Source organism: Chrysochloris asiatica, unplaced genomic scaffold (assembly GCF_000296735.1).
Source record: "Chrysochloris asiatica unplaced genomic scaffold, ChrAsi1.0 scaffold00026, whole genome shotgun sequence".
In the NCBI taxonomy this organism is placed as follows: domain Eukaryota; kingdom Metazoa; phylum Chordata; class Mammalia; order Afrosoricida; family Chrysochloridae; genus Chrysochloris; species Chrysochloris asiatica.
In genome coordinates, this window is record NW_006408544.1 from 1,990,601 (window position 1) to 2,011,349 (window position 20,749).

The following is a 20,749-nucleotide window of genomic DNA, read 5'->3' on the forward strand; positions in this document are numbered from 1 at the left end:
ATCGGCCAAGAACCAAACCCAAAGTGGGAATTCTGCCACTAAGCCACGACTACCTTTTATTAAAGATCTTACTGTAAATTAAAAAAGCAATTCCTTCCTGATAGTCCCAATCTCTCTGATCTGTACTTTTTACGATATGATGCACATACGTAGTCTATGTATGTATACATACACACACATACACATTTACTAATGATCTGTCTCCTCTCCTCTCTGAGGGTGGGGGATTGTTTTATTCACTACCACATTCCCAGAAGTTGACACTCAGTTTGTGTTTTACAGATAAATATTGATAAATGAATAAATTTGTAAAGTTGGTACACAAGTTCCTAAACTCACTACCTTCTAGCATCTCAAGAACTGCAGGGGAGACGGATGTGGCCCAAGTTGCTGAGCAACCCCGTCCGGCTCTTTCTGTCTGTTAGGGGGAGGTATGTGCCTGGACACAGAGGCCTCAAGCCAGACAGCAGAGCAGGAAGCCTGGGGCTGACCAGGGGGCAGTATGCTCAAGCACTGCTGAGAGGACTAGTCGTAATCCCCACCATTGACCTGGAGCTTTCTAGTTTTCAAAGTGAGGTACATCCAATACTGCATCTGGGCCACACAAATGCCCCCAAAGGTGGGCAGAGCAAGGATCACGATCCCCATGATCCTCCATGGTACAGTGTGAAGTATCTGGTCTGAAGCTGCCCCGTGAGTCCGGAGGCGGCTCCTGGAACCACATCGCTGCGCTGTTCCATGCTGCCTAGGCTGATTTTTATCAAGTGAGACCCCTGCGGAGAAGGGGCAGAGTTCCACTCTCTGAACAAAATACCAAGTAAAACAACCCCCACAAATCCTTTATTGTTCTGGTTGTCTACCCCAGACACTTAAATACAGCACCATTGTCACGGTGGCTGGGTCTGCATCCTGAGCCCTCAGCCAGGTCCCTGGGGGGCAGGCCCTCCTGCCATGTCCACTCTCAGAGCAGAAGTCCCCCCACTGGGCAGCAGATGCCGGTTCTCCACTGTTCTGCAGTTCTGAGGGGCTGGCCAGTCCCAGGTGCAGGACAGAATATCTGTCCGCAGGTCTCCTCACCCATCCGGGTGTGACGTGGATGCTGTCATAGCTCATCTTTGTGCCCTGACTCGCTGCCTGACAGGGGCTCTTCTGCAGGCTGTAGGGGGTCCTGCTGGGTTCCTGGGGGCTGCTCCTGGGGGAGGTCCATCTCTTCAGGGCTAAAGAGCATCTTTACCAGGTCATCGGCCTGCACTCTGTCCTGTACACACAAAGCCCTGCCTATTAGAAGAGGCCTCCAGACCAGGTACTCGGTTTCCTGGAGAACAGTATTGCTCTGAAGCCCAGCTTCTTTTCAGAGCAAACAGCCGAGGCAGGGCCCAAGGAGGGAAGCAGGAACCCAGGAGTGCCTCCCATCTGGGGTCCCCAAGCCAACTAGAGCCCCACTGAGGTAAGTGTTCCTTTTATGTCTAAGCCCCTGGTAAGAGGGTCTGGGGACGTAGGAAACAGACCAGGGAAGGCCTTCCTGAACCAGATCACAGAGCCCACCACTCTCACCCGTTCACTGTGTCGAGGGTCCAAGGTGAACCACAAGGCGATGGCACAGCGCTGCCCCCTGGTGACAGCTTTCACTCCATGTGGGTTTTCAGTGCCCGAAGAGAATCCCACCGCCCTTCCACACCGTGGGGGCACCTCCGCCTAAGGGGGCAGAAAGGGGGTGTGTGTGTAAACATCCTTAGAAGTATGGGAACATTAGGGTCCAGAATTGGGAACCCTTCAATTTGGCTTCCCAAAGTCCAGAGCAAAAAATAAAGGTGACCAGTCAGAGGAGAGACTGACATATCTCAAAGCCCCTTTGGTTTTCAGAAGGGGGCTGACCACAAGGAAGCCAAATGGCTATTCTCCCCACTGCTCTTTGGGGACATTAGCCCCAGAACACAGGCTTTTGTCTCCAGGGCTGAGGACAAGGGGGTACTCACTGTCACGGTCTTGGCATCTAGTTCAGTGAAGTAAAAGTTTCCTCCATCAAAGTCCCCATTTAGGTAAAGAATGGCACTGGAAAGAGCAGAGAGTGGCTCAGCATGACCTGTCCTCCCACACTGCGGCCTTTACCTGCAGTGCTCTCAGCCAGCAGCTAGAGGGCAGACTTTTAAGGAAGAAAGCCTTCAAGAGCCTTCTTTGAAGCTACAGGAGACCAACTCCCAACATCCCCTACCGTGCACCCCCCACCCCACGCCCTGAGAGTCCACTGTGCCTTTTCTGGGTTATTCTGTATCAAGTCCACACTTCACTGCCACAATGACCACACTACTACGACATCAGGATTTCCTTGTCTATCCAGGGGGTCTGCAAACAAAGGACTGGATTCTGGGAGCAGTGGGGCCCAAACCACTGCGTTTGTGTATGTTTAGGGGGCAGGTGTGGGGAGGCCAAGGCCTCCAAGAGAACTGGTACCTGTAGTCCCTGAAGGTGTAGGCAGGGGGCTCCTTGACACACACTAGGGCCTCGGCATTCAGGATGCAGTTGTCCACGTGGACTGGGTGGCTACTGTCCTTCCTCTCAGCCTGTGCCTCTGGGGCCAAGGAAACCACAAGTTAGTGCTGGGGCACCTCAGGACACAGTGCAGCCCTCCTGCTGGCATGGTGGGGTTGCTTCCTAAAATGTGTTGGGGTTGAAGGAAATGCTCTCACCACAAACTCCTACTCATTCTACAAAAGTGTCATCACCTCCTGGGGGAAGCCTCCCGATTCCCCAGTTACACCCACTGTAACTCCCTCAGTGCTGCTGTGTCTGGTCAGATGGAGTTGCCAGCTGTGTGCTTGTCTTTGTCTCCCCAGCTGGAATGAAAGGGACTGGGGTCCTGTCCCCCAAGCTCAGCATCTAACACAGTCTGGTGCGTGGCTGAGGAGGCTCACCTTCAATGGCAGTGCGGCACACCAGGTGGGAGTAGGAGAAGTAGAGGGGTGTGTCCAGGCGGAAGTAGGACTCCATGACGCGCCTCACCTTCTCAGTCACGTTGTAGTACAGGTGGGCACTCTGAAGGGGCACTTTCCCTTCCTGTCCCAGCTGCCAAGAAGACCAGAGGTCAGCTGTCCCTGACTGCCCCTCTCCGGGCTGATAGGGACCACTGAGGCACCAGGCCCCCCCATGCAGTCTGCTTCCCACACATGACAACCTGACCTCATCACCCTTTCCCGGTCTCCTTCATGATGGTTGTGCATCTTGCTCAAAATTATAGCCCCAGGAATCACTCCATAACTGGCTATCAGTCTTGTCTTGCCCATGTCTCTTTTATTAGCTCACTCCACCTCACTCACCACCCTCTGTGGCAACTGGAATGTAGACAGGCAGACACTTTACCCTTCCCACTACTGCCCTCGACTTCTCCTCCAAGCTTCCCCTTCCTTCCTGTGTTGGAGCAGACAGATTTCCCCTTTCTCCATACTCTAGAATGCTAGGCATTGATTCTACCTTGAGGGCTTTGAAGACAGTGACACCGTAGAACTTTTCATTGGGGGTGTGGGGGGAGGTGTGACCCCGGTAGCCGTCTCCTGCAGTTGCAGCTGCCTACCAGGACAGAGAAGCAAGGTGAGGGGGGCCAGGCCAGCTGAGGCCCCAGTAAGAGGCAGACAGTGAAGTCAGGGGTGGGCACACACTCAACACCGAGGAGGCACTTGGTAGCAGGAAGATGGACCCTTTGGGGCAGACGGCAGTGACACAGGGTTTCCCTTACATTGGTCAGGCTCTGCAGCTCCTGACACTCAGCGTCTGAGATCACGCCATCCATCACGACACGCTGGGAACCGTTCAGGAGCTTGGAATTCATGGTGAGCCTGATCCCCTCATAGAGCAGGGAGCCACCTGGAAAGCAAGGAGAGGGCTCAGGCGGAGCCCAGCAGGAGCTCAGCCAGAGGCTCATCACAGGATATTGTTTCCCTGTAAGGAATAGACATCTCAGTGGTTTCCTGCTCCCCAGAGAAATCTCCTGCTCAGTCACTTCCAAAGGCAGGTTGTCCAGACGGAAGAACTTGGAGCTGACAGACAGAAGATCCAAGTCTTCATCCTAGTTCTAGGGCCTTTGCATCACAAGGATATTGCAAAATCCGTGAGCTTTAGAGACAGAAACTTTGACACCCCCAATCCTGTGTAACCCTGGCAAGTTATGCAATCTCCCTGAACCTGAGTTTTCTCATCTGTAAAACAGCACCTACCTCCTAAGTTAGTTTGATATAAAGAACAAATAAAGCAAGTGAAAGGTTTAACACAAATTTGGCATACAGTGAATGTTCAAAAAAATTTCCCCATCATACCACATCATCATCATCACTTATTTATTTAAAATTGGGATCCTATAATCTGCCAGATCCAACTCCCGGATAATTAGGCCTGAACACTGTCTGGAAACAAAGGAATGCTGGCTGGGTCATTTTCACAGGCTAATCTTGTTCATTTAAGTAACTGTAGGGCAAAGGAGAAGGAACCCTGGAGCCATCTTGGGTTAAGCATTGGACTGCTAACCTCAAGGTCAGTTGTTTGAATCCACCAGCTGCTCTGAGGAAGAAAGATGAGGCTTTCTGCTCCTGTAAAGATTTACAGCCTCGGAAACCCTAAACAGGGTTGCTATGAGTTGGAATCGACTCAACAGCCCACAGCTACAGGGCAAAGGTTACCGCTTCTGTGTGTTTCTCATGGCATCTCTCTTTGCTGGGAACAGTGTCATATCTTTACCAAAGGCTTGACTGTGCTAGACAATGAGAGGGTTGATAGCTGAAGAGAGCACCTGTTCTTCGACAATCACACAAATGCCTAGCACAAGGCAGGTCATAAATGCCCTAAGAAGGTACAAAATGCCTTCCAATTTCAGAAGATAGAGGGAGAGGAGTCCCACTCGGCTAGGAGATGGAGAGGGTTGGAAGGGTGTATCCAAGCTGTTTTATGGGCAGAGGTGATAGGCTGAGCATTAGGTGGAGAGAGAAGCACGGACGAAGATTGTGGGCAGAAAGCAGGCTCAGGAACAAAATCCAGTTCAGGTGAAGAGAGGGTGTAAAGAGGGGAAAAGTAGGCTATGTGGTTAAAGGAGTAGGCAGGGAGGATGGAAGAGTAGTCTAGCAACCGCGAGTGGGAAGGGGCAGGCAGGAGGCTGCACAAGGAGAAAAGTACAGACAATAGGGGGTGGGAGTCCTAAGCAGGTCTGCAGCAATGGAAAAAGCCAAGGGTTGGGGAGAGGTGAAAAACAGTGGAGACATAATTGGGAGGCCTTCCCCCAGTGGATTGGAGGGATAGGCAAGGGAGGAGGAGGATTACTAAAGGGCTCATGGGTTTGAGTCTTGGTAACAAAAAGAAAGATGAAAGTTTGGGAGTTGGAGGGACTGAATGAGTTCTGAACATATCTATAAATAGTTTTTGAAGTGAACTAAGCTATGGTATTTTCAATAGCCTCATATGGATGCGAAAGCTGGACAGTGAATAAGGAAGATCATAGAAGAATTGATGCCTTTAAATTGTGGTGTTGGAGGAGAATACTGAAAGTGCCATGGACTGCCAAAAGAACCAATAGGTCTGTTTTGGAAGAGGTGCAGCCAGAGTGCTCCTTGGAGGCCAAGATGGCTAAGCTTCGTCTCTCATACTTTGGACATATTATCAGGAGGGAACAGTCGCTGGAGAAGGATGTCATGCTGGGTAAGATGGAGGGTCAGAGAAAAAGAGGAAGACCCCCAACGAGATGGATCAGCCAGGTGGCATCATTGATGGCATCAACTGTGGCGGCGGTAGTGAGGTTGGCCCAGGATCGGACATTGTTTCGTTCTGCTGTGCATGGGGTCGCTATGAGTCAGTTCCGACTCAATGGCATCTGAGAACAACAACAAAGCTATAGTGTCATTATGGAGTGCCAATTCTCGGTGCTCTTTGCAGGTGAAAAGTCCTATTGGTGAGTCAGGAAGGACACAGATAACTTTCACAACTAGGGGTGCTGTCTAGCTAATGCAGACACCCCCAAATACCCTCTTACCTTCTCGGACCAGCATGCTTACATCTACCGACTCCTTAGTCTTTTCTTCCACAAGCGTCTCAATTTCCTTCATGAGGGTTCCGATTTCCTGGGAGATGCGGACGGCTGTTTCCCGTTCTGACCTGTGAACAAAGTCACTCTGAGGACTGTACTCCAGGGCCAGCCCAACTTCCCAGACTGGGGTTGCCCGCCCCTCTGGAAGGTCACATCAGCCTGGGCCCAGGAAACCCTCCAGTGCCTCATCAGACAGGTCCAATCATGCAGTTTCTTCAAGGCCCTCACTTCTGTTTCTCTTGTAGTCTCTTGGGAATCACCTCCTCAGGCGTCCATGAATCCTACGAGTAGTCAGGATAAAATGAACAACCTACCTCACCTTCCAGGTCTCAGTGTACAAACTAGGGTCTGTAAGAAAAATCACCTCCTTTCAGGAGATAAAATAGGAGGTTTCTGAACCTAAGACACTTCCAGCTGCCAGAATCCCCTTGTTATGTTTCATTGTCTCTCATCAACGGCTTTCACAGATCCTGTGTTTTAGCTCAATCCTCCAATCATTTTCTCCCCATTTGCCACCTCTTGTCCCCCTTTTGACCTTGCCTCCCTGCCCTCCATCTCTTGTGTCTGGCTCACCGGATCAACAAAGGGAATTCCAAAGACATCATAAGCGAAGAAAAGCAGTTCTTTCTCCAGCAGGCTTCGCTGCCGGTATTCCTGGGCACTCTGAGGAAACAAGGGGAGGAATCTCCTAGGACCCAACCCTGTCCTTAGCCCCTGGCCATGCCCTCCACTCTCCACTGTTGTTCCCTGTGTCATCTGATCCCTGGTAGGGGACAAAAGTCACACTTTTGTGTTTAAGGCTTCCTCAGAGGGTGCATACCCCGCCTGATTAATCTCTCAGGCAGATGATCTAACGGTTCCTGGGAGATGAGGAAATATAATTCAAAGAATTCCTTCTTGACTTCTGTAGGGTCCAAAACTCAAGAAGAGACCTTGGTGTGAGGCAACTCACGTTGTATTCATTTCATCTTTACAACCACCTTTTGGAGATGATACTATTGTCCTCATTTTACTGAGGTGCAGAGGGGATATGTAACTGGTTTAAGGTGACATTTTAGGAAATGACAGCGCTGGAGTCAAAGCCAGGGCATCCCAATCCTCAAGCCCAAGCACTTCCTGCTGTGACGCCTGCTTCCCCTCAGACTGTGGTGGGACCCCATCATTCTGGTGAGCTCACTGGCAGGGCCTACCTGGGGCAGGGAGACTGAGCACCTCCTGGGTCCCATGCCTCCCCAGGTGCCATGCCCTGCAGGTGCTTTCACACTGAGCCCTGCTAGGAGTCTCCAAGCAACAGAAGGAGGGAGAGAAAAAGAAGACACAGTCAACTGAAATACAAGACCAGAGCAGTTCAAGGAAAAGAATGTTAAAGGGCCAAGAGTCCTGTTTCATTTATATTCGCCTAAGAGGACGATGACAATTTTCTTCTAAGGGATTTAAATGACCGGCTTCCTTCACAAAGTGCTAGACACCAATTTAGGTATTATCATCTTGTTTAACCTTCTCAACAACTCTACGAGATTTCTAGGAAGCAAATCCCATTTCTGTCATTTATTCATTCAACAAGTACTTGTTATCAGGAACTGTGCCAGAAACTGGGACAAAGTAAGGAAACAAAGATGCTGTCTGACACTGACCAGCCATGAGGCAAGTTACTCTGTTCTCTGGCCTCTATCAACACTTGCAGAAGCAGCAGTCAAGAGATCTGACAACGTATTGCATTGGGCAAATCTGCTGCACAGGAACTTTTTAAACTATTGAAGAGCAGAGATGTCAGCTTGAGGACTAAGGTGCGCCTGACCCAAGCCATGGTATTTTCAATAACCTCATATGGATGCAAAAGCTGGACAATGAATAAGGAAGATCGTAGAAGAATTGATGCCTTTGAGTTGTGGTGTTGGAGGACAATACTGAAAGTGCCATGGACTGCCAAAAGAACCAATAGATCTGTTTTGGAAGAAGTACAACCAGAGTGCTCCTTGGAGGCCAAGATGGCTAGGCTTCATCTCTCATACTTTGGACACATTGTCTGGAGAGAACAGTCGCTGGAGAAGGATGTCATGCTGGGTAAGGTGGAGGGTCAGAGAAAAAGAGGAAGACCTCCAACGAGATGGATCAGCTAGGTGGCATCATTGATGGCGTCAAGTGTGGCGGCGGTAGTGAGGTTGGCCCAGGATCAGACATTGTTTCGTTCTGCTGTGCATGGGGTCGCTATGAGTTGGTTCTGACTCGATGGCACCTAACAACAACAACTGGCCTTGGTGCTCTCCTCTCAGTGGCAACCTCACAGGGTGGTTGTGATGAGTTAAATGAACGACTGGTGCAAGCCATCTCACATAGCACCTGGACTGAGGCAAGTGCTCAACAAGTATTCATTACCTCCTCCTTCCCAGAGGGGAGTTCTCGTTAAAAATGAGACACTGACCATGTGGGCTTATTCTTTCTTCCTCCACTAAACTCACTAATGTGACCTTATAAGGGAGGTAAAAAAATTGACCAGCCAAGAAAAACACATAGGAAATGCCTGCTGGTTCATATATAGACGGTTACCATCTAATGGCCAAAGGAGCCAACTCCGAGGCAACTGGTCCACCCATGTGCGAGAGGCTGGCAAGAGAAGGAAGAAGCCCTGGTCATTTCTACTGGAGACTCAGAACTGCAGAGCTGGGAAGGAAGGTCAGAGTATGGTGGGGAGCCTACCTCAGTGGGTTGTCATGAGAATCAAATGAAATTAAGGCTGTGGAAGGTTTTTATACACTATAAAATGCTACATACATTTGAGGGGTGGTTATTCTTAGCCATGTAGTAAGCTCCTCAGTAAGAATGGGAAGTCCTATTTACTGTTACATCATCTGCCTGCTTCTCTCAGCAAACAGAGGAACATTAAACTCCCTGTTTCACCTGGTGATCCATGCTGTCTCTGCAGCTGGGAACTTGGATATGAAGGGGAAGATGTGCAAACATCCCTGTGTTCCACCAATTCCTCTCCCTAGTCTATCTAATTGGTCCCATCGTCTCTGCTGCTGCCCTGTTCAGGCCTCCTGCGCCTTCCTGTTCTGAGTCATCTGCCATCACACCTTGTCATGTCACCGCTTAAAGTCCTATAAGGGTTCACCACTGTCGACCCTGTGGAACAATGCCCAAGCTCCCTGGCTGGACACTCAAGATCCATCAGAATTTTACCTTCTAGGTCCTCACCTCCTGTCACTCCCCAGAATTATATTCCACATCTAGATGGGACAACTGTCCAGGTTGTTTGCACATTTGTTTGTCTCAGAAGCCCTTCCCTAACTCGGCTGTTTATTGAAGGCTTGTAAAACCAATCTTAAATGTGACTTGCTCCTTGATTGATTCTGTGAGATTCCACCGTAGCTTGCATATACCTCTACTGGTAGATTCATACAAGTATGCTGTACATTTTGCCTTCTACACCTTTCTTTCCCACTAGGACCTAGTCTTTTCAGTGACCTGAAGTGTCTTTTAGATGGCATTCAGAACACATAAAAGTAACATATATATGTTGTTGTTGTTGTTGTTAAGAGCTGTCGAGTCAGTTTTGAATCATAGCAACCCTGTTGAGAATTTCCGCGGAGCAGTTGGCGAGCTTGAACTGCCAACCTTGTGGTTTAAACTGATGTTGCAGTCCATCACACCATGACTCCAACACATACATAGCCATAAGAAATCCAGAGAGAGACATAAATGTTGTGGCTGACATGTTGGCTTTAATTCATGGCGACCCCACACACAAAAGAGTAAAATATCGCCTGGTATACACCATGTTCAAGGTCATTTGTAGGCTTGAGTTCACCGTGTGGCCACTGTGTATTTTGAGCACCTTCTACCAGCACCATGCCAAAAAATGTTCTGTTGTGATGTACAGGTTTTCACGGGCTTATTTTCAGAAGTAGATCACCATACCTCTCTTCCTAATCTCTTACTCTGGAAGCATCACTAGAATGCTGTCCACTATTGCGACCTTACAGGTGTTTGAAATACTGGTGGCATAGCTTCTGGCATCATAGAAACACGCCCTACCCCACCCTCACACTACGACAAACTGACAGGTGAGTGATGGGAGACACAACACAAAAGTTCAAGTCATTCTCCTCACCTCTGACCTTCAGGCCCAAACTTCAGGGATAATTCCCAGTAATAGTTTACTATCAATAGGTCCAGAACATTTTGAAGTATATGTAGTTCAGTGCCACTGAGTTAGTGCTGACTCGTAGCAACCCAGTATAGGGTTTCCAAGGAGCAAGCTGGTGGGTTTGAACTACTGACCTTGTGATTCACAGTTCAGTGCTGATTTACAGTGCCACACAAGGAGTCCTTGAAGCATATATATGTATTTAAAAACAAACAAACAAACCCACATAAATAGGATATAGTGTAATTATAGTTCCAGATCTTACTTTGTTTTTATTTTTTAACTTAAAAATGTATCATGGAGAGCTTTTCATATTGATGCATAGTAATTCACCTCACACAACATAAGAGGTGTCTACAGATCACTGAATGAATGTGTCATAATTTTTAAACCACTCTCCAAACTGACAGCATTTAGCTTGTTGCTAGTTTGTATGTCTTTTGTCTTTAAAATCAATGTCCTAGTGAAGGTCGTGTGCATTTACCTTTGCAAAGTTGTACCTCTATACCTGTGGGATAAATCTCTGGCACTGGAATTGCTGGGTTAAACAGTTCAATTTACAGTCCTAACAATAGTGCACAGGACTTCTGGTGTGGCGTTGCCAGTTAATGCAGGAAACTGCAACATCGGTTTGGGGCTCTAAAGCTGGCAGTTTTAACTCACCAGCCTGTTCCTTGGAAACCCAGTACAGGGTCACTATGAGTTAGATCTCGACTCGATGGCACTTAGCAACAACAACAATAGTGCACAAGTGTGCTGATTTTCTCATTCTCTACGTTTGTTCAGATAAGTGGCCTCTAGAGGGATTGTAGCTGTTTACCATTTTTTTTCCTCTGACAAAGTTAAAAACAAGTGCAAAAGTACAGTCATTTCTATCCTGAAAATAGATGGGGTTTGGGAGAGACCAGCAGCACACAGGTGAGCAAGGTCCACAAAGTGCTGAGGAAAATGGGCAGCTTCTACTTGGATACTCTGCAATGCTACGTGTCCATCCGGGCACTGTGTGGACACTGGTACAGTCCTGTCAGTTTACAGAGCGCATTTATAATCTCACGCTCATCTGACCCTGGCACTGAGTCTGTGTTGAACACAGAGCCAGCATCATCATCTCATTTTACAGAAGGGGAAAGTGAGACGTGGAGAAGTGATGCAGTAAGCCTAACATCACACACATTGTGCTAAAAGTCATCCTGCTGGTATGTGAAGGAGTCAGGACTTGAGCCAAGACCATGACTTCAAATCCACTTCACTGTTCTGGTCTCAAAAGCAGTGAACCTAGGGTCACGTTGTCCAGCTTCAGTAAGTTAAAAACTTTCTGTGTTTTCAATTAGAAAAACAATCCCCATTCACTGCAAGACATTTAGACTATGTAAATGAGCAAAATACAAACATTTCCCAGGAATAACTACTGTTAGCACTTCATTCTAGTCTTTGTGTGACATAAATTTTCTCTAGTTTAGAATGAGATGGCAATAATGTTGAAAGGTGGGGGAGAACAGACAAGGGAAGAAAGAAAAGGGGGTGGGGAGGATACAGGAGACGGCAAACAAGCAAGTGTGGAATGAAAATGAGCAAGAAGCTAGACATGACAGCTCTTGGCCAACTGGTATCAGATGCCAATGAGGGGAAAGAACATGCCTGCAGAGGGCCAACTTCTGGGCTCAGAATGCTAACTAAGATTCCCTTGCATTCCTCCACTTTAGGTGCTCCCTTGTTCCCTGAGTGACAGGCTGTGCAAGTGCCCAATGCTCTGCCCCATGCTGCAGTGCTGACTCCCCTCCTTTACCCCACTCTTCTGCCCTCCAGTCTGAGGGCAGCTGGCAGCTCACAGGCCTCTCACCTCTCGGGGGCCAATGGATTTGGCCTGCTCCTCCCCAAGCACAGCTGTGTAGTAGGCCAGATTCTGGTTCATCACTTCATCATTGGGAAAGAAGAGGAGATAGGTCTTGGCACATTCAATAGCCTGTGTATAATTCCCAACTGCAAAGAAGGAAAAATAAAAGCTCAGAAGAATGTGCCTAATCCTTGTGTACCAGGAACTGCTTAGTGTTCAGGCTCAGCAAAACTTGAAGGCGATTATTAGATAACATTCCTGCCTAATTTTGGTGGGAGAAATGAAAGTATATAGCATATAGAAATGACTGTAAGCCATTTGATGACCTCAGGGTAGTAAAATATTGAAAGAGAAAAGGATTAGAACCCTCTACATACATACATCTTCAAAAATGCCGGCATCTCTCAAAATCCTGACATCTAAATTCCCAATCACTGGATCAACTTCAGGAATAGTCCCCATATCTCCCTACTGTCTTTACACTGTGGATTGCAGGAGGGGGGAAATGCTACCATAGCAGATTGTCTGTTTGGCAAACTGGGTCTTGCTCATATCTGTTAGTCATCTCAACTGGATGCTGTTGTTGGTATGTGATGTGTTGTGGTTGGTATGCGCTGTGTTGTTGGTATGTGCTGTGTTGTTGGTATGCGCTGTGTTGTGGTTGGTATGCGCTGTGTTGTGGTTGGTATGTGCTGTGTTGTTGTTGGTATGTGCTGTGTTGTTGTTGGTATGTGGTGTTGTAGTTGGCATGCATGCGCTATGGAGTTAATTCCCACTCCGAGGACTCTATGAACAGAGTAGAATTGCGCCACTGCACTTCTAGGACCGGTGTCTTTATGGGAGCAGACCCCCAGGCCTTTTCTTCTGCAAAGCTGGGAACCTTTCAGTTAGCAGCCCACTCTGCCCACTGTGTTACTAGGACTCTTTGAACTTGACGATGTTTTTGTCATTAAGTGCCATGGAGTCAATTCTGACTCCTAGTGACCTTGTATAGAATTTCCAAGGAGTGGCTGGTGGGTTTGAACCACTAACCTTATGGCAAGTGGTCCAACACCGATCCTACAGTGCTACCCCAGGACTCCTATAAAGACCTTATATTCTTGGCTACGATGTAATGCTTAGCATACAGTCGGAGCTCAGTACAGATCTGCTGATTTGTTGCTTTTAGGGATATCGATAGAGTCTCCAAAAGCCTCAGTACTATACTCGGGAGAAAACCTGTGAAAAGCCCTGTGTGTGGGTTTAAATGGTAGTATCCCTTACCTTTGTTATTACTTTTCAGATGCCTTTAATGTAAATGCTATAGAAAGGGCAAGAGAGAACAGTACTAGAGTCTTCCTCCCTAAGGTTTTGCTGCTGGTACCAGCCAGTGTCTTGTAAACAATTGGCTGGTAGCAAAGTACCCAGGGATCATCTGACCAGGTGGCTCCCATAGCCACAGAAAGAGGCCAGACATGTGGAAGAAATACAGTGACCAGAATCCCTGCCTACTTTGCTTTTAGCTCCTTAGTCCAAGGCAGCAGAGAAAGAGAAAAGTAGTCTTACTATTATAGTAGGCAAACTGCAGGTAATTATAATGGGATGGTAGGAAGTCTTCAAAGGGCTTCTCTCGACTTGGGTGGGAGGCAAGCTCGGTGACACAGTTCTGCTTACAGCTGAGGACCTGGATGTAATGATCTGAAAGGAATCAAACAGGGGGAGCAACCAAGTCAGCCTGCAGGATTCAACGTCTGATTAACAGGAATGCATTGACACAGTTTCCAGTCAGATGTGCAGGTTTAGACAACATAGGGCTGAGGGTGAAGGTGCTGCATCTGAATGACCTGGACATGGACCTTAGAGCTCGAGGTATCTATGCTATGGGCTGCATACCTGCAATGGCTTGGAAGAGGTCAGCGTTGTACTCGAGGTAGTTGTAACCATCATAGTCATAGGGACCCTCGCAGAGCGCACGGCACTCCTCCTGGGCCACGAAGTACTCCTGCAGCGCTGCCTCTAAGTGGGGCACGGCTTCCCTAGGCTGCTCCTCAGAGTAGAGTCGCACTCCCAGCCGAAACTCCTGCTACTGGGAGAAAGGAGCGCTCAAACTCAGGCCACACAGGAGCCCTCTCTCTTTGCCCTTAGCTACTGTCTTCAGTTCCTGCAATAGTCAGGTTGCCTGTGTGGCTGCTATCTAGTGAAGGCCTGGTGGAAACAATGTTTACATGTTCCTTTAGAAATTTAAAACATTTAACTCTTAATTTAAGTGAAAGCTCTGTGAGAGATCATTGCAAAAACCTTGTATTTTTCTGTAGGGCTGAAAGTTTTCAAAAAAAAAGTTTAATAGCAAAAAAAAAAAAAAAAAAATCTCTCTTTTAAACACTAGTGTGTGGTCTGTGGTGAAGGTAGCGATGTCTCTGATAAATAAGGGGTGATGGGGGCTCCCGCAGCTGATTAGAGGCCAGGGGCAACAACCATTTTCATTTGTCACAGAATCACTAAAAGAAATACTGTGAGCAACTGTAAAATGTGCTAGACTTACAATTTAAAGTCATTCTGATATTGTTTCTAATACCCCTTTTTCTAAACTATTAAAAATTTAAGAGATGATGGTTTGAACTTCTGGTGTGGCGCTGTGGGTCAGTGCACTGGACCGCAAGGTCGGTTTGAACCTCAAGGTTGGTGGTTCAGGCACACCAGCTGCTCCTTGGAAAGCCAAAACAGGGTCCCAAAGTTGGAACCGACTTGATGGCACTTAACAACATAGTTCTTTATAAAAGTGCTATAGCATCATGAACAATATCCCATGGAAGGTGAACCTTTCCTGTTAAACAAGAAGAATAAGAACACTGAGGAAAGCTACATCACTTATTATAGTGAAAATCTACATGACCAAAAGAAGTGAAAAATTAACGTGCTAGGAATCAGAACCCACTCGACAGCACTTAACTAACAACAATGCATAAAACGGACTAACACGCAGCCACTAAAAATCACGTTTTCAGAGAAAATTTGAAGACATGAGGAAAGGCTCAAGACCTAACTTGCAGTAAAAAATGAATAAATAAAAAAGCCCAACATTTAGGGAAATGGCTGAATACGATAAACACAATGCCACTGAATTGTACATGCGAAGAATGTTGAAAAGGCAGTTGTTTTGTTACATCTATTTACCACAATTTAAAAAAATTTGATGGTGACATAAAATGAGGTTAACAACATAAAATATGGATGACATGGAAAAAAAAACAAGGCCAAAATAGAAACGCGTGGTTTTTTTAAATACCATGATCACCTTCTGCCTTTCACTTACATGCATTTTTCTACTGTTGTACAACGAACATACATTACTTCCGTAACCAGACAACAACCTTAATAAATGACACTGTGGAAAACGAGAGAAAGGAATAGAAAGTTTTCACCATATGGGGTTTGGCTTCAAGATCCTTGAAGTCGGCCTCCTTCACCCCAGACATGGTTTGGTAATAGTCTAGATTCTGACGCATCTCCACGTGCTCTGGGTTGCCCACAAAGAAGGTGTGTGCTGCCGTTACAGCTTTCTCCAACTTGTTTATCTAGGAATGAAGCACAAGACCGAAATTCTCACATCCCATCCCAATGCTAAAGGTTTGTTAGGGATGCAGCGGAACAGAAGACAGTAAACAGGAAATCTCAGTTTTCCTGAGCCTTGCTGTCAGACAGTCACTGAAACAGGTGCCCAGCTCCTGCCAGCCTCAGAAAACAAGGATTGTAGGGATGACATATCAGAAACTAGGAACACAGTGCCCTGGACAGATTTTCAGCTACTTCTCAAATCAGGCTCGGGGAGTCCCTAAATTACAGATGGTAATACTTCAGCTATTTTAAAACAAAAGTATTGTAGGGTACATGATGGAATACTGACTGCCTAGATAATGTTTCAGGACTCAAATGTAGTAACTGAGATGAAGAAAATGCAAAGGATTCAGAGCCAGGGGAGAAAGAAGAGTTAACAAACTGTGCTTAAGAATTTCCCTAGAACATTATTATTATTATTATTTTGCATAAAATAAAATCAAGGTAGGTGGCTAAAATAATCCTAAAATCCTCTACAAAACCCAGACATGATATCTTCTGGTCTAAAGCCTAGGGTTCCTATGAGGTTAAAACAAGTGATTACATAGAATCGGACAGAAAAAAGGTTATAAGAATATCCACAGCAGTAAGTTCAAATATAGCAAAGTAAGTAACACAATCTCTGATAATCTAGTGCTTAACCACATAAGCTTTGGTGTTTGACATACTTGTGATGCTTATAGGTTTTATTTCTCACTTGCTGGGGGCTTTAGACAAACTACCGATGGCACTACCTACTGGGAGAGTGAAATGAAATCTAGATGAGGGGAAGTCAAAAAAGTAGTGCTACTAGGGTTCCAGTTTATTCCACATGAAACATGTTTGAAACATTTCTCTGCAGAGGATAGCTGTAGGCAAGTTCTCCTTGTCTTTGTCTCCTTGGTGGTGGTGTACTGTGGAGTTGGTTTTGACTCAGCGACCCTGTACAGGATTTCCGAGGCTGTAAATCTTTATGAGACCAGAAAGCCTCATCTGTCTCCCATGGAACAGCTGGCAGTTTAGAACTGCTGACATTGAGGTTAGCAGCCCAATTCATAACCACTATGTTATTAGAGCTCCTTTTGTCTCCTTTGGGTGCCTTAAAAAATCCAATCAAAATAGTAGCTTCAGAGAGGCCAGTTAAATGAAAGGCAGATAGGTCAGCTCAGAAGGTTATGGTGACGACTTTTTGAAATTCCAAAGGGCTATTTTGATAGATTTTCTTGAAGGACAGAGGAAAACATGGGGGTTTATTGGGAAGAAGTTTTAAGAAAACTGCATTGCTGAGAAAAAGACCAAGAAAATTGTACTGAGGAATTCTTTTCTATCCTGACAATGCATTTGTTTATTCTTCGAGGGTAGCAAAGGATTTGTTGTTGTTGTTAAGTGCTGTCGAGTCGGTTCCTACCCATAGCGACCCTGTATAGAGTTTCCAAGGAGCAACTGGTGAGCTTGAACCACCAACCTTGTAGTTCAAACGCCTTTTGCAGTCTGGCGCATTAATCCACAGTGCCACATTTGTTTATTCTTTGTGGATTTCATTGGGAGACCTTACCCCATCCACCCTACACTCAAAGCTCAAAGAACACTTAAAAAGAACACAGTTTGAGTTCTTTGAAGATGCCAAAATGGCATAAACTGAAGAACTTAGAATCTTTTGGGAAAAGGGTTTGAGAGATGGAAACACTGCCTTCAGAAGTGTAGAGACCTAGATGGAGGACCTGCCAAGAAGCAATAGTTTCACATTTTGATATTTTTCTTGAATGAAGGTTTCTATGATTTTGTAGCAATACTTTTTGACTTATTTGCATATATATTTTTTGGTACACAGTGCTGAACACATACTAAATACTCACTAAATTATTAATATGTTTGTTGTTTTTTTCTATTTCTATTAGTACTAATAAATTTGCACTGAATCAGCAGTCAGTCCTGGCTCAGACCTTAAAATAACTATGTGACGTACGGTACATAATTCTCCATCTCTGTACCTCACTTTCTCTAGCTATAAAATTGTCATTTCTCTTGAGTCTGTCCCAGTTCTGGCATTCCATCAGGACATGGATCTGTTTTATGGATGTATTCTCTCCCATATCTTTCAGCAGTGTTCTTGCCTAACCCCTCTTGCCCCGCCTACTCTTTCCCATCCCAGCTCTTTCTTACTCCTTGAGCACCTAATTTCCTTCTCTTATCTGGACAGCTTTACTCCTGGGGTGGCACAGTAGGATCAGCATTGGACTGCGAACCACAAGGATGGCAGTTCAAACCTATCAGCTGCTCCTCGGAAATCCTGTGAGTCAGAACCAACTTGATGGCGCTTAACAACAATTGGTCACCCGAAGTCCTGGTGTGGTGCTGTAGGATAAACACTGGATTGCTAACTGAGAGGGTGGTGGCTCTAACCCACCAGTCACTCCTTGGAAACCCTGTACAGGCTCACTTGCACTATAAATTGGAACTGACTCGATCACACTTAACAGTAGCAATTGGTCGCACTGCCACTACTTCCTTCGTCCAAGACTTTTCCCACACTGCTTCCAGAACAAATACACTGAAACCCAATTCGAACTGTAGCTGAGCCTCTCTCAATCAGGTCTCATTTAATTTTCCAGTCTCCTCTCCTGCAAATCCCCCCACATGTCTAACACCCCAGCCACAAAATGTGACGTTATTTCCTGAAGACATTATGCTCTGATTCTACTTTTCCTTCTCTCTGGAACGGTCATCCTTCTCTCCCTAGTGATATTTAGGATCAGCTTCAACTGTCACCTCCTCTTTCAAGTCTAACATCTTGGAAGCAAAACTAGATTCTCCCTCTTTTGTGCACCTACAGTCCCAAGAACATGCAACTTTAGTAGCGCTTACTATAGTGATGAGGCTTTTTACAGCCTCGGAAACCCTGTACAGGGTTGCTAAGAGTCGGAACCGACTCCACAGCACGTAGCAAAAACAACAACTATAGTGATACTTAACAACAAAGCAAAACAAAAGTACCAGAGCCAAGCATTTTAATGTAGTAGGTGCTGGCAGTTAGTGGCCCAATGATGAACCCACCATGCCACCAGGACGCCTTCAAGATTTGTCAAAAATGTTTAGAAAGCTGTTAATTACATGACCAAAGACATAGTCCATTACTCTTTCCAGTACCTAGGAGGAATGGAGGGGGATTATGTAAACAGATTGCTTGTATTGTCATTGCGCACCGTTGAGTCGGTTCTGACCCATAGTGACCCTGTATAGTGTTTCCAAGAAGGGGCTGGTCAGCTTGAACCATCAACCTTGTGATTCAAACCGACTTTGCAGTCCGGCGCATTAGCCCACAGCACCATACCAGGACTTGTGGAGATAGAGAAATCTAAGATCCCCTGTATATTCTCCAAGGCTCCCCTAGGTTGAATGGAAGTCCCTTCAAAACACAGATAATAATAAAAATGTAGCCCACACCATCCTTTTTTATGTTTAAAATTCTAGCTTGCCCCTTCCAATACACTGCCTCTCCCAAGATATCTGAATTTACATCTTAGTGACTAAATTTCCTCATCAGTAAAATGGGGCAAATAATAGCACCTCCCTAGGCGCTGTGGGTTAATACGCCAGACTGCAAAGCCGTTTGTTTGAACTGCAAGGTCGGCAGTTCAAGCTCACCAGCTGCTCCTCGGAAATCCTATACAGGGTTGCTATGGGTCGGAACCGACTCGATGGCACTTCACAACAACAACAACAACAACAACAACAACAACAACAACAAGGATATTGTGAGGATTAGATAATAAATGATTTAATACATTTAAATCTTAATTATTTAATAAATGTAAAATGCTTAAAACAATGCCTGGAAAATGCACAACCTCCGTATCACTATTATCTCTATCATCATCACATAAGGAGGAAGAGTTCTAGCCCATATGTACATTTGAACATTTCTAAACATACTCATTTTCTCTGAAAACCTGACACACTAGCCAGAAGGTCCCCTACAGGCAGGGGCCAGGCAGCCCCTGCTGGTGACGTGGCAATCTCACGCCCTGAAATGAGAGCTGTTGGGTTTAGGCAGCAGGAAAAGCTGAAAGTGGGAAAATGAACCAGAAGAAAGATCTTGTAGACCTTCTCACGCACTTGCAATGAAGTCAGGATGCAAGTTTACCCAGACTGCCACTTTAAGTCCTTTAGGAGACCTCCCTGGAAACAAATGGCCAAGTTTCACATGGTCCGTGCTTTAAACCCAGGCTGAACCTTTGGGGTTAGCATTTACCTACTTGATCCCAGGGAGGCAGGTCCTGGCAGCGTTCTTTTCTCCCTGGTTCTGGGAATAAGTCAAAAGGCCACATTCCCTCTCTCCAAACTCTCTTCTGGTCCCCTAAACTCCCCGGGATTGCCTGCAACCACGCCTCTCCCCAGAAAGACCCCAGCCACCTGGCCCTGGGCAGGGCTGCACCTTGAAGTAGGCGACCTGCAGATAGTTGTACGGGCTCCGCTTGTGGAACTCGAACTCCAGTTCCTCGCTGAGTGCGTGGGTGCCCGGCGGCCCAAGGCAGCGGCGCAGGCAAGCTGCACGGCGCAGCAGGCCCCCGAAGAAGCGCAGGTCAAGCAGGGCGGTGGCGCCCGAGGCCTGGGCCGGGCTCAGGGGCGAGTGCGGATCCAGCTCCCACGGGAGGTCGGCGGCACACTGGGTACGGCAGCGCAAGCGGAGGGCGCGCAAGGCTGCCCGCGAGCGCAGCGCCCGCTCCATGCTCAGCACCACCCCGGCCCAGTCCCCGCGCGCATAGGCCGCGGTCCCCTCCGCGAAGAGCAGATCAGGTGCCGCCATGACCCATCCTGTCTCGGATTCGATTTCGGTTGGGGAGGCAGCGGCAGCAGCAACGGCAGCGGCAGCCAGCAGAATGATCAGCAGCCTCAACGCGCGCGTAGCCATCGCCTCCGCCAAACTAACGGGACCTGGGGCCAGTCAGTCAGCCAGCCAGCCGCCACGAAGGCCAGAGTCCTACCCCCCTCACCCCCCGCGGAGGAGACCCACCCCCAGCGAAGTCCCGCCTTTCGAACCTGCTGACGTACGCCCTGTCTCTAGCTTTCGACCAGCCTGGACTCCGCCCCTTAGCTAGAGCCCCGCCTCTGAGCTCCGATGTCCCAATGGCCT

At 47.0% G+C, this 20,749-nt stretch overlaps 1 protein-coding gene across 2 annotated transcripts; it reads right to left on the reverse strand.

Annotated features, from left to right (window-relative positions):
• Window positions 1-972: 972 nt before the first annotated feature.
• Window positions 973-20,655, reverse strand: LEPRE1 (leucine proline-enriched proteoglycan (leprecan) 1). 2 transcript variants are annotated; one of them, XM_006839645.1, is made up of 15 exons: window positions 20,051-20,655; window positions 15,444-15,596; window positions 13,915-14,104; window positions 13,588-13,719; window positions 12,049-12,188; window positions 6,635-6,724; window positions 6,290-6,342; window positions 6,008-6,129; window positions 3,731-3,858; window positions 3,469-3,564; window positions 2,913-3,063; window positions 2,452-2,569; window positions 1,977-2,052; window positions 1,555-1,695; window positions 973-1,258 (listed from the first exon to the last, which is right to left on the reverse strand). In XM_006839645.1, exons 1-15 carry the CDS (start codon window positions 20,525-20,527, stop codon window positions 1,103-1,105), a joined length of 2,223 nt encoding a protein of 740 aa, XP_006839708.1. In that variant the 5' UTR covers window positions 20,528-20,655; the 3' UTR covers window positions 973-1,102. The 2 variants fall into 2 exon arrangements, with proteins under 2 accessions (XP_006839708.1, XP_006839709.1); XM_006839646.1 differs by having other exon boundaries at window positions 973-1,278; window positions 1,549-1,695.
• Window positions 20,656-20,749: the final 94 nt, after the last annotated feature.

What these genes read in the sequence shown, in the direction of transcription:
- LEPRE1 (XM_006839645.1), bottom strand. Translation starts at nt 20,527, where the DNA reads ATGGCTACGCGCGCGTTGAGGCTGCTGATCATTCTGCTGGCTGCCGCT. An exon ending in TGCAGGTCGCCTACTTCAAG is followed by an intron (nt 15,597 to 20,050) that starts GTGCAGCCCTGC and finishes CTTCATTCCTAG; the next exon opens with ATAAACAAGTTGGAGAAAGC. An exon ending in CCTCTTCCAAGCCATTGCAG is followed by an intron (nt 13,720 to 13,914) that starts GTATGCAGCCCA and finishes GATTCCTTTCAG; the next exon opens with ATCATTACATCCAGGTCCTC.